Raw genomic sequence first — 13,583 nt, 5'->3', positions numbered from 1 at the left:
TCTTGTGTCATCCGCCTCGCGAGGCTTGGCCCCTCGCGAGGGTCTTGGATGCCTTGTTGATGAAGATGGGTCATACGGCCTGCTGGCTTAGCCACACCGCGGGCCACAGACAGGCAAGTTTGGGGACCCCTGTTCCCAGAACGCCGACAAATACCGTGATTACCAAAGTGGCTGAGCTGATTGACCCTTATTTAGGACAATGGGATGAAGACCTTGTGTGGTCTGTTTTCTCACATGTGGATGCAACCAGAATCCTAAAGTTTCATTTTAGTCTGAATAGCTTTGATAATTTTGTTGCATGGCATTATAACCGAAACGGGATGTTCTCGATGAAATCGGCGTATCACGTGGAATGGAGACACCAGTTCGGGAATTCATACCAAACTATGGCGTCATCATCTAGAGGATCGAACCCAATCTGGAAGAAGGTCTAGGCACTTTCAGTTTCCGGTAAGGTCAAAACTTTTGTGTGAAAAGTGTTACATGGAATCATTCCCGTTAAATCAACTCTGACGAATCGTCATACTGAGACGGACGACCAGTGTCGAATTTGTCATGATCATCCGGAAGACCTGAAACACTTGCTATTTGAATGCGCACCAGCAAAAATGATGTGGTACACACTAAAACTAGAACAAGCGGTATCAGATGCATGTATTGTAGACAGGTCAGACTCGACTGTCTTGGAGGAGTTGTTGGATTCATCAACTGAGTCGTTACCCTCATCTATCTCAGGTAGGGATTGCGGAGGTTGTGGCGATCGCAACATGGTACATCTGGTGGATCAGATGGACAGACACACACAAGGAGAGGACACCCCCAGCAACGAATTGGAAGTTATCTATTCTGTCCCCATGCACAAAGTTCACCAAAACAGCTCAGAGTAATAACACAAGAGAAGTAGTTAAATGGATGAAACCAGATTCATGTCAAGTTAAATTAAATGTAGATGCCTCGTTTCATTTTGAAGAGGGAGAAGGGGCGACGGACGCGGTTATCCGTGACAAGATAGGCAATTTCCTTGCAGGTGCATGTTTTTATGTTCCACGCCCGTTATCGGCCACGATGATGGAAGCACTGGCAATGAAAAAAGGCCTTGAACTGGTGGCATCTTTGGGATATCACCAAGTTCGTTGCTGAATCTGATTGTTTGGAGGTGATTGAAGCTTCCATAGGAGGACAAACATGGTGGAATAAAGAAGCTGCAGTTTATGCGGATTGTATTGATCTGGTGACGGAAATAAGAACAGTCCAGTACTCTCACTGTCTCCGAGAGGCCAATGGTGTTGCACATGAGATAGCAGAACATAGTTATGAAAATCATTTATCTTGTACTCCCTCTGTAAACTTTTATAAGAGCATTTAGATCACTAAAGTAGTGATCTAAACGCTCTTATATTTGTTTACAGAGGGAGTAATTGGGTAGATGATCACCCTTATTTTCTTACTGAATATCTCATGAACGACGTAACTGTGCTTATTTGATTAATAAAGTAAGCCATGATGGCATTCCCTAAAAAAAAGGCCCTCCTTAGCACCAGACACATCCTTCAGGCGCCCACTGCATGTAACAACAATAATAATTGCATAAAGGCACGATAAGCCTTGTAGGAGCTTCGTTAACTGGCTCGCGCGCACTGCAAAAATGGCACCAGTCTACTTGTTTGTTGATGATACAAGAAATTTTACAACAATCATGATATTTTGCTTTGCTTCCACTTGAGCTAACTTTATGTACATGTAAGAAAGCTATGTATCAGCAACTGCTATATGTACAACACTACAGCGGCCTGAAGCCTCCCTGCATTTTGTTTCAGGAATGTTTGCCACGAACCCACCGCTAGTGAGAAGCACAAAAAGTTCCTTAGCGTGCAAACCACGAGCAACCTGCGTATTTGTTTTAAGAAAATAAGCATGAAAAATAAATCCCAGGGCAGCCACTAAAAGCAGCAAAAATGAAAAACATATTTCTAGGGCAATCTGTACAATGCACATACAAACAGTAAATAAGCCTGCAATTCAGATAATTTAAACTGAAACAGGAAATTCATGCAGATTGCAATCACTAAAACAGCATATAAAACATTAATACTTGGTTACTGGTGAAGATGCAATATAATTTTAGTTCCAACAGGGAATGTAGTTAAGATATTACCATGTTATTGGATGACGCGCAGCCAACGAGCCTAAGCCTTCTGACATTACACCTCTGCGTATACTACATTGAGCATCAAAAAGCAGAAGCGGGCTCCGGTGTATGTATAACATTCTGCGGCAGCTCCTCAGCGGGGTCACAAAGATGGAAGATTGGCTTAGAAATGTCCTCACTCCTATCCTTTTATAGTAGACATACTTGCCTTTTCCTTTTCCATTTTCTTCTTCTCAGCTTCCACAGTTCGAGCATTTTCATCACGTGATTTCTTGAACATATTCACGAAAATAACCAAAATCGACGTAACTGAGAACAGAAAAGCAAGAAAGCATCAAGGAAAGATCAAAAAGTAAATACTTTTGTGCTAAAACAACTAAGTTCATATCAATACAAAAACAGAAGCATGTTGACTCAATTCATAATGGAACTAAAAGAACAGAGAATGCCACTTGATAGACCATTCCCTAGAAACAGCAATTCGATTCGAAGAAATGCACTGTCTGGACAACAAAATGTTTGGACCTATGAGAGGAACTTCCTCAAGGGATTAGGGGCAATACTTTGAAGTTATTTTTCCTTCTGCTAGTGCGATCAGCGAATTGTCATAGTGAAATTGATAAATATATTACTCAAAGATGTAACTTCACTGACCACCTTCGGCGTATGATGAGCTACATATGTGGACATAATTAAGAGAACAATGCCTAATAAAGCTGTAAAATATTATAAAGGCCACACAAAACCTTGCTCAAAAGGGCAGCGAGCTGGATCTTCACCAAAATACTGAGCTAGGGAATCAGCATTCCTTCCCTGCAAAACAAATGTCATCAAGGTCTTACACAAACATAAGGCGTTTACAAGAATAACTTTTATGGCAGGGGCTCACCACTTCTGAATACAAGGAAATGAGGGACCTAACTACAGCTTCTGCCGAGTCGAGAAAGGATTTCAATGCCTGCAAAAGCAACTGATCTCAGTTCACTCATAAAAGAATCATTACTGATATAGCACAACTAATCTCATCAGATCTGCTTGCTTTAGAGTTGAGGAGTCCCCGAAGGTCACAACTCCTACCCAGTCCAGAGTTCGGACTGTGCGCGGTGTTATTGCTGAGCTTGATGCATAAAAGTGAATGTCGATGATTCCCTGAATTGCGTATCACTTCTGTTCAGTAGCTAGCAGAACATTTTGTAAGCCAGCACATTCTTTGACTTTATGTTCTGAGCAATTTGTTCAAGACATGGAGCCTTGCAGCACTTCTTTTCAACTTGAGAGGTGGTGCATATTTATTCCATTATAGAAGCGGTTAGTGAATGGATGATGCAGAAAAATATGCACTCTGTGGTCCTACTATACATAAAGTTCAGAGAAACACTGAAACATGTACACATTGAATGTCTGGGGATAGCTAATTCAATAATTTTATAATAATAACATGGTTTAAGTTGTGTCATTTCTTGTCCTGAGCAAGTAAAATATAAGCTCCTTAAACCAGTGGGCTAAATGTAAACAGAACAAATATGCTCAACATCCAACAACTCTGAAAAATAGACAAAAGGGAATTATTTCTTACCTTGCGGAAGCCAACAGATATTGCTCCATCGTTCACTGAAGCAGCTAATTCCTGCTCGACCTTCTCAAGACCTTTGTTTATTGCTTGCATTTCTTCAGCAAGCAACTTCAATTGGATCTGGGGTGATTAACAAATGCAATTGTGGAGCAACATATTTGATGAGTAGCTCGATGGTCATCCAAAATTGCTATTAACAGATAACTACAGTACCTTCGAAGCTGCTTCCAGATGAATCAAGTCTTTGTCAAAATCAAGAAGCTCAGGCAACTTTTCAGCAAGAAGCTAGCATGTAATAGAGAAAGATAAGGTAAACTGCACAAGCTTGCAAAAGCAACTGGCAAAAGGACAGACCCAGTGCTAGAAGCTCCCACACCAGGTGGGGCCTGGGAAAGGATTTTATACAAGGCAAGCCATACCCCTGCATAGTACAATGCAGAGAGGCCGCGTTGAACCCAGGAGCAACTGCCAGACTATTAAAAATATGCATAGGTACATGCAATTAGAAACTGAGTCAAAATAGCTAATCTTCCATTAAGCTGCAGAATACTAGATAAACAATTGCCCACGTGCACAGCACCATAATTTGGGATACCGGAACGAGGCTGATTCCTGGACAGTGACCAGTAACAGCCTGCCGTTTGGAGTTTACATGAAAACCATGACTATGCAGAGAACTGGCAGAAATTTACAATCCAACTAGCAACTCCTGTGGAAGCCATCGATAACATTTACACCAATGACCCCTCACTTCCCAAGGGATTGTGATTTATATAGGTTATATCATCAAAAGGCAGCTCAAGATTAAGATCCAGGATAGGTATTGAGGTGCCTGCAGCTGGCCAGTTCCAGTTCTACGCTCAGACCAAGCATCAGATGAGACCGCTCTTGAGAAAAACTAATCCAATCAGATACGATCCCAATTAAGATCAGATTGTTCATGCTCCTAGAACTTACAATCGACCAGTAAATTTACCGACACTGAATCCAGCCATCAGGGTGAAACACAACAACCTGGTGACAGGCTAATAATGGGTGTTCGGAGCACCCTATTATTGTTTGTTTGATCTGTATTAGTAATTGATACACCCAGAGCTGATCCGTGAAAGAAAATCTTGAGCAGACTGAGCTAATATGCAACAAACAGACATCTCCCACAGAGTCATGACTGCAATTGCCGTGAAAACATCATGTATTTCAATAGTTGAGGCTGATATTCAAACGGTTTTAGAGTTCAGGGTTGAAAAATGAACCTCTGCTTGAGTTTAGGTTGGAAAGTGGACTTTATTCCTATATAAAATATTCAAACTACGACAAGATGCATGATTCCCAACTTTAAAGGCTCAGGTAAATTACTGTTACTAAGCTACTAGCACAACAAGATTGCATAGGAGTATAGAAAAAAACATGTATCGTAAGTCCATAAGAAGTGGCATAGTTTTCTGCAGTAAGATATTAAACCCTAACCAGCATTGTATTATTGTGTGGTATGGCCAGTGGTGAAGATGGACTGAGAGGAATCTTAGCATGCAAACCAGTGTGCATAGCATAACACTTTATGCCGAGTGCATACCTTGCATAAATAGTGCATTAGTGTCATCTTATTGTTCCTAGCTCGAGTATCCGATAGTTTAAGAAGACTATCTAATCTGAAGCCAACAGCAGAACCTGTTCAGCACATCACCGTATCAGACGATGCTATTAAACAAAAGGCATTCCATGCAAATTTTCTACACTGATTTGGTACCTCGAGCTGTTCCTTGATTCAATGCATTCCCTAATGTGAGAATGGTCTGCATTATCTGCCGTAACTTCAGAGACTCTTTCACCTGCACAAAATAAACATTAAGCCAGTCTACGTGTAAGTTAAAATTTTACTCAAGAAAGAGATGATACAACATTGTACCTCTTTTGTTGCATCATTTATGGTGGTTAAGTTAGTTCTTAACTCATCAGCCTGACAAAGAGCAAGACATCACATTACAACTGCAAGTTATGGAGAAAGTGAGATAATCCAAGTAAATTAACTGATGGACGAAGACAACGGACCTGTGTTGAGAATGCAATTCTGAAAGCAAAAACTCTTAGTTTGGACTCGACGCGAGGAACTTTCATTAGCTCCAGGAAAAACTACAGCAAAGTTGAAAGCTTCAATCAATATATTCAAAGTGGCACACTATATGCAACCAAAATATTAAACCAACCTGTTCACATTTTCCAAGCATTTCTTTGTTGCCGTTATAGTTCTGAGCTCATAGAGGAAAAGGATAGTGAATTAAGACAAAACAGCATCAGATACTAAATGATAAGGAATATGTTACAGATCATGAAATGCAAAAAACAAAAGATAGTAGTAAGCAGAAGCACCTTCAACATCTCGATTTCTTCGTTTGTAGGGCAAAACTTAATGAGATTCTCCACTTGGTCATTATCAAGAACAGACGTATCCAAAGCCAAGATCGCGCTCTGCAAGATACAACCATTTCAGAGAAAATTACATAGGAACACTAAAAAGTATCAGGCTAATAGACATTTGTTAACAGCACCATTTGAGCAGATTAATAATGTCAGTGTGATAAATTAATTAGAAGATAAAAAACGTGGATCGAGAAAGCAACACAACTCAGCAGTAACTTGCATGTATGATAACCATATACAGTGGTTTTACATTACCAAAAGAGAGTCTGAAAGGCATTTAAGTTTCCCAGTGCCATGTAGGCTTACGCAGCCTAATGTTAGACCACTGTATGAGTGTAAATTAAACAAGAAAAACCTAGGACTTATAGTAATAATTTTGTGATGGCAGAAACTTTCATGCATAGTGTATGGAAGATGTTAGCAAGATTCATGTACATCGCCGAATCTATTAATGTATGATAGCATACAAGTTTACACTTAAGCAAATACCAAAAAAAATGCAGATGAAGGTTGTCAACAAAGGTATTAGCTCCATCAAAAGTTGTAAAAGAATAGAAACAGGAAAAGGAAAAGTAATATGAATACAAGCTTCAGATATTCAGGATAGTACTCCCACAGCTCAACAATGTAGTGCATATAGAATTTTTTTCAAAAGTCAAACTTAAAAAACTTTGACCAAGTTTATAGAGAAAATTATCTATATCTATAATACCAAACATATACAAGATGACAATATATCTCATGATGAATATAATAATATGCATTGCATATTCTAAATGTACATAATTTTCTCTACAAACTTGGTCAAACCGTCAAAGTTTGTAAATTTTGGCTTCCGAAAAAATCCATATGCACTCTACATTATGGAACGGGGGGAGTATAAATAATTACATCATCAACACAGCACAAAATTCTCTGAGATGTCACTATTCCACGGGAGAAATCATGTGCATCTTTTTTTGGTCAAAGAGTAGAGAGGGTAAGTAATAACCCACAAAGGATACTCACAATCATATCAGGAAGAGGCATTTTGATTTTGGTAAGCATGATCTCACAATTATTTGCTCTTCTCATATCAACCTGTAATGAAACTAGCAGAACAATTAGTCCATGGCCTAATGGAATCAACAAAATTTCTCTAACTCCTCATGCTAGAACATAATGCTGTTGATTGCAAATAACTTAAGATGTCAAGAAAACAGAAGTTTGGTGTGGAATGATAAATGGAACAAGAATGCGAGAGAGAAAACTATTCAAAAGTCCCTTCAAAAGGACACCTATTGCAGAAGGAAGTACCATACATATGAAAACCATAATTTCATACTTTAAATGGAAAATACATCAAAATAAGTTAGTGTCAATCAGTTGAGCACTTGCAAGGAAATAAAATATAGATTCACTTAAGAAAGAGCAGTAATCATGCATATCGTATTACCACGAAACAGTTTTAATCAAGAATGGTTTGAAAAACCTGAGATTCAGGGCTTGATAATTCAACATACCACGAAAAAAAATCAAATAACAAGTTTAAGGTAACAAGTATGAAAGGATTAATGTGCTTAAGGTAGAAGCACAAGAATGAAAGTTCAAAAAATTCAAGTTCCCTAAAGAAAATAAGTGCATTAAGAGTGTAAGTTTCCATACCAGGTGAACAATTTCTGGCTTGCTAATAGCTGAGCCACGCTTCGTTCCTCCTTTTTCACTTGCATTGGTTGCAACAGCAGTGGAGAACAAGGTCTCTAATTCGGACATATCAATATCAGGAGCCCTGCAAAATAGTGCTCGACAGCATGAATAAATACAGTCTCAATACAGAGATTTCCCACATGTTAAACAAGGACATAGAATGCCAGACCCATGTATTTTCTTTAGGGAAGCTACCAGCCTCATGTGGGCCTACTACTCAACCTCTTCCCAAAAAGGGGGGAAGCTACCAGCTTCCTATTTATTTGGATTGTTTTTGCGACTGTAGCATGATATATACTCCCTCCATTCACAAATATAAGATGTTCTAACTTTTTTCTGAATCAGATGTAGACACATACTAGTAAATGTGTGCGTGCAATGCACGTTGATATTAGGTAATATATTAATTACACATAAATATTAGGTAGGATATTATTTGCGTATTAATTATGTGATTAGCATTGGCATTAATATTTGGTATGATATTAACTGCACACTAAACATGTTGAGCGCTCACCATTGGAGCAGCCTGAGTCGTTGGATTGACCTGATTTGACGGACGGGATCTGTTGGATCTGCCCCTTTGGGTCTTTTTATATTGGTATAGATATAGATATAGATGAAATATCCAAAACATCTATTTGTGAATGGAGGGAGTAGTTCATAAACAACGGATGTTGAATTTTATGCCTAGTGGTTTCAATGATGTAAAATCATCAACGGCTGAATTAAATGCAAAAATATTGGCAGCATAACAGTTACCTAGCCTGATTCCCTTGATTTTGGGCATCCGCCCAGAGACTTCCTTGCATTGCCCGTGTAACTTTCACCCAGTGCAAAGGCTTTAATGAAGCTTTCTTTGGGGGGTTACTTTGAAGCGCCAATCCCATGCCACGACCTTTTGCTGATCCGGTTGCTGCTCTTCCCCTTCCCAATACTGGAGGTGGTGCTGGTGCATTTGAGATTTTTGAGCTTGGTGGTGGAGGGGGTACAGTTCCAGGTGGTTTTGGAGCTTGAGGTGGTGGGGGTGGGGGTGCAGGAGCTTTCTTTCCTGACATTCCGGGTGGAGGTGGGGGTGGGGGTGCAGGAGCTTTCTTTCCTGACATTACGGGTGGAGGTGGGGGTGGCGGTGCAGGAGCTTTCTTTCCTGACATTAAGGGTGGAGGTGGTGGTGTTGGAGGAGCTCCTTTAATAGCGCCTGCTGGCAATGGTGGAGGTGGGGGTGGGCATGGTGCACCAGGTGGAGGTGGAGGTGGTGGAGGAGGTGGCCCTTTCACCAGAGTGGCAGTAGTTGTAGATGTTCTGTCAGAAGTGGCAGGGGGGCGGGGTGGAGGTGGAGGCGGCGGAGGGCATTTCTTAGCTATTCCTTGAGCTTGGGGGAGAGGTGGTGGAGGTGGTGGGACTGAATGACGTTGAACATTTTGCCGAGGCTGCAGGGTCGGTGCAGATAGAGGAGCTCCTGTCCGAGAATTTGGCAGGGGTGGCGGAGGTGGAGGCTGTGGAGAAGATACATTACTAATCCGAGGTGGTGGTGGTGGTGGTGGCGGCGGCGGTGAGAAAACAGGTTTGCTGCCACTTGGCGGCGGCGGCGGCGGTGGTGGTGGTGGCGGTGGTGAGAAAACAGGTTTGCTGCCACTTGGTGGTGGTGGTGGTGGTGGTGGCGGCGGCGGCGCCGAGATAATAGGTTTGCTTCCATTTGCTGCTGCTGGTGGTGACACCTGTGCCGAGATAGCATGTTTGTCTCCATTTTCTGCTGATAGTGGTGGCGGCTGCCAGCTAGGTAACTCGTGCTGTAATTCTCCTGACAGCAGACTTTGTTCAGTTGAAAGGCCACAAGATCTACCATGTGGAGGAGGGGGAGATGAAGTGTTCGCTGAGGAAGTAGCTGCACAAATTGTGATAGTTATGAATCAGAGTTTAATTAAGATGATGGGAAAAAGGGAGAGAATGTAGAGCATGAAAACACCAGGTCCAGCAACAGAAGTTTTCTTCGAAGGGCGTATTCCCTAAATAATTGAACATGGCAATAAAGTTCAACAAGAAAAATGACTTGTGTAAATAGATGTACCAATAGATTCAGAATCTTCAGTGGTAAGAGCACGATCAATGTTCTCTGAGTCAGATGAGTTCCCACCATGTTGAACCTTCTCATAATCTACTGAATAACCGGAATCAGAAGCCGCAGAATATTTTTCTTCATCAGAATCCAGTGGAGACATTGGTGGCATCTGGAGGCCAACTTTAGCTTGGAACTTCGAAAGCTCTTTCATGTCGCTGAGTATTAGCTTTTGAAATTTATCTTGCAGAGAGTTTGCTGAGAATTCTTTGAGCAACCAAAAAGCAGCATTGTCACCGCTTTCCATCCATTCAACATCATTGAAGAGTTCTTGAACAGCTGAAAAGGCTTCAATTGGTAAACCACCTTTCATATCACCATTCAATGTTACTGTTGGAGCCCTTGGAGGAGAAATGCCCCCAATTTCACAAAACAGTACCTGCACTTCCAAATCTGCATCAGTAATTGATTTCTTGCCTGAAAAATTCAAATGAGTACGTGCATTGCTCTTACCTCTGCTCTAAAATTCTTCGGGTACCGATCTTTTGAACCCCAGAGTATATCAACATCATCACTATTCAGCATCAGTACATTTGAACGGATAAAAGCAGTATTGAACATTATCCGGAACATCATAACTTCCTTTCCTGGATCAAGATCAAGATGTACGCACTCCAGAACAACATCTCCCTGGACTGGACACTGGATATCAATTTTTATCACATCACAGTCCTCCTGCATGAAAACAATGCAGATTGATGCAAAATAAAAATAAATTAAGAAAGCAAACAAGAACTTCATGTGATTCTAATTATCACCTACCTGTCGATAGTGGCGCAAGGACTTCTTCTTAGGCATTGAAAAAATCATGTCAGTCATGCTAGCATTCTTGCCAAGAAGATTTCGACCGAAAATTCGGATCAATGGCCTACATCCATTATCAGAATCAAAATTTGGAATAGCTCGAAGGATCAGACAATCCAAAGAGAGCGCCCGCTCCATAGGAGGCCACTCTGGAGAGATATTTCTTCTGGCTACATACTGCATATATCGAAGCTGAGACGGCATTGGGTTGAGTGCAGAAAATAGCTGTAGGAACCCTTTAGGGGCCTCACGGTGAACAATGTCCAGAGTTCTATGTTCTGCACTGTGCAACTTCTTGAAAATAAGAAAACAAGATAGCAGAAATGCCAATGATGGCCAGCCCCCTCTCTCACAATGGAGTAGTACGATATTTTGGCTGTTCCCAGTAGATAGCCAGTGTTCACAGACACGAAGAAAATGCTGTATAAGAGATAGAGGAAGCACTGGACAGCCTTCAAAATGACGTGGGTAGTCAATTACTGGAATATCATATTCATGTAGGATATCAGCAAGCTGGCTTCTCTTATCCCCATCTCTGAAGTTAATCGCCAGAAATTGAGATTCTGCATGCTCTTCATGCAACTCTGTAAGAATTCCATTCAAATAGACTGGGTACATTCCATGCGGCAAAACTTCAGTGCAGAAGCATGAATCAAAAACTGCAATATGGCATAAGATACCAAATTAATTGGAATACAAAATAATGAATCAATAAAACAAATGAGGTGATCAATATAAAAAAAAAGAGTAACAACACTTCAGAAGCTTACCATAGATCCTGTCAATGAACTCCAGTAGTCCATCGGGAGGCCTCTTGTAGAAGAATCTACTAAGCAGTGACATTTCATGTGAATGAGGAGTTGTTGTCAAATGTGCTCAAGATTCTGAGAATTGCTCACTTCAGCTTCAAAAAACAATAGATCTCACAATGGCAAAGGGTAATCTGCAAACTTCAACACCTCTGTAAATAATAGAACAAAACGAATTAGACTTAGCACTTCAAACGCCTATGTTTGCTAAGCATGACACTTTAACAGATGATCCATCTCATGGGTCCAGGTCTCATTACCAGACATTAGAGCAACACCTACAAGCAAACTACACTTAAGCAACAATTCAGCCTGCTCGAGTCGGATAGAACTTCTCTACGATGACAGAATAAAAGACTATATGTATGAGCCAAACCATGAATTGGACACTTCAAATGCAAATTATAACAGTCCCAGAATCGCCCCCCCCCCCCGATGCACCCCGCGCCGGTCACACTATTATAATCAGAGAAAGTACACACGATAGTCTCAGCGGTCCTCGTACTGAGGTATTGGAGCTAACAATCCCGCCAGCGACAGTAAGACTGTGAGAGACATAGATGCATCGTTCGGACGTGCGATATTTGGGCAAAAGCGCAAGATGTGGACGTGTTATACTAACCAATAAAACTGGAAACCTAATGAGAACTCAAAACAAGAAGGAATAGAAACATGTTGCTAAATTAAAACTGCGAAATGAACGAGACCGAGGACCTTAGCAGCCGCTGCGTCTACCACATCCAAGGGCGGATCTAGATGGTGTGCACGGGGACACCCAAAATTTGTGGAGGTCAGTAGACGTTGAACTCATCCCTGGATGGCAAAAGACGCATATGTCAAAAACAAGTAGCCAACACCGGGGACGGGGTGGAACCAGCAGGGATGCGGTATCCCAATAAGGTAGAATGCAAACAGCGCCGGCGTTGAGCGTGAGCGGCAGAGAGGATGAGTGAGGGGTGAGGGACTGAGGCGCCCGCGGTGATGGTAAGCTACTTACGGCGGCAGCTATAAGGCACAGCAGCGGTAGACTGTAACTAGTGGCAGATCTAGGATTTTAAAATAGGATGGTCCACCTTAAAAGAATTGGCACATCCTAGTCCAACATAGCTCTTCTTTGCAACGTGTTTCCAGAAAAGAAAAACAATGTTTACTGTCCTCTTTCATTCTTCAACAATTATACAAGAAATAATACGTCTTATCAGTCCAAATATTCTAACAATCATAATTGGACAACAGCAAATGAATCAATCAATATAAGGTTTGAATCATAAATAAATTGCGAAATTGGGAAGATTGGAGAATGGGGCAACAGCCGTACCTGTGTACTGTGTTGAATCGTGGGAGGGCTGGCTGCTGCAGGGTGCAGGCTGTGCCGCTGGAGGGAAGCTTTGTTGCACGCCGCCAGCCGCCAGCCGCCGGGCAGGACTGCTGCGGTCTGCGGACTGGGGGGCTGGGAGCAGTGGACTGCGGGGGCTCAGCAGCAGGGTGCGTGGGAGGGCGCGACGAGGCACGAAACCACGGAGGCAGGCGGGAGGCCGAGGCGGCGACGACGAGTGGCCGGCGAGGCACAGAGGTAGGCGGGGGGCGGCTGCCGGCGAGTTCAGATCGGGAATTGGGGGCTGAGTGCTTGCGGACCGGCACGACTGGCAGCTTGCTGGGCTTTGGTTAGGTCATGGACTCGGGAGCGGTGGAGAGGAAACGTTTGGAGGAGATGGATTTGAGTTTTTACTTGATCGAGAAAAAGATATCTGATCCAGAAAGAAACAGACTAGTAATGGGGTCCTTTCAAAATCCTGATTTTGTGACTATTTGTATCTCGATTGGAAAAAAATTAGAGACCCTTAAAAAACTTCTTATTTTATCATGTGACTGTGTTGTCTATTTTTATTATCATTGTCAAGAACAATGGCGAGCGAATGTATAGTGCCTCGCTCTCTAGCTGACCACTAGTGTGTTGCTCGATGTGTGCTATGTGTCACGCGGGAAAATGAGACAATGCTGGAAGTGATTTGAGTTGGCAGGTTGAGA

General features: G+C 41.9%; 1 protein-coding gene across 3 annotated transcripts; it reads right to left on the bottom strand.

The window, feature by feature from the left end:
* Positions 1-1,566: 1,566 nt before the first annotated feature.
* On the bottom strand, positions 1,567-13,267 carry LOC123189941 (formin-like protein 3). 3 transcript variants are annotated; one of them, XM_044602464.1, is made up of 21 exons: positions 12,874-13,267; positions 12,270-12,368; positions 11,517-11,707; positions 10,705-11,405; positions 10,396-10,617; positions 9,895-10,321; positions 8,589-9,711; positions 7,785-7,908; positions 7,149-7,220; positions 6,090-6,188; positions 5,927-5,968; positions 5,772-5,852; positions 5,629-5,679; positions 5,470-5,551; positions 5,296-5,390; positions 3,936-4,007; positions 3,726-3,842; positions 3,039-3,107; positions 2,896-2,962; positions 2,156-2,458; positions 1,567-1,887 (listed from the first exon to the last, which is right to left on the bottom strand). In XM_044602464.1, the coding sequence occupies exons 3-20, from the start codon at positions 11,587-11,589 to the stop codon at positions 2,331-2,333; spliced, it is 3,645 nt and encodes a 1,214-aa protein (XP_044458399.1). In that variant the 5' UTR covers positions 11,590-11,707; positions 12,270-12,368; positions 12,874-13,267; the 3' UTR covers positions 1,567-1,887; positions 2,156-2,330. The 3 variants fall into 3 exon arrangements, with proteins under 3 accessions (XP_044458399.1, XP_044458398.1, XP_044458400.1); XM_044602463.1 differs by lacking the exon at positions 12,270-12,368; XM_044602465.1 differs by lacking the exons at positions 1,567-1,887; positions 2,156-2,458; positions 2,896-2,962; ... (2 more) ...; positions 3,936-4,007; positions 12,270-12,368 and adding an exon at positions 4,233-4,890.
* Between the last annotated feature and the right edge of the window lie 316 nt (positions 13,268-13,583).

Source organism: Triticum aestivum, chromosome 2A, assembly GCF_018294505.1.
Source record: "Triticum aestivum cultivar Chinese Spring chromosome 2A, IWGSC CS RefSeq v2.1, whole genome shotgun sequence".
Classification (NCBI taxonomy): Eukaryota; Viridiplantae; Streptophyta; class Magnoliopsida; order Poales; family Poaceae; genus Triticum; species Triticum aestivum.
This window is presented reverse-complemented; position numbering and strand designations above follow the sequence as displayed.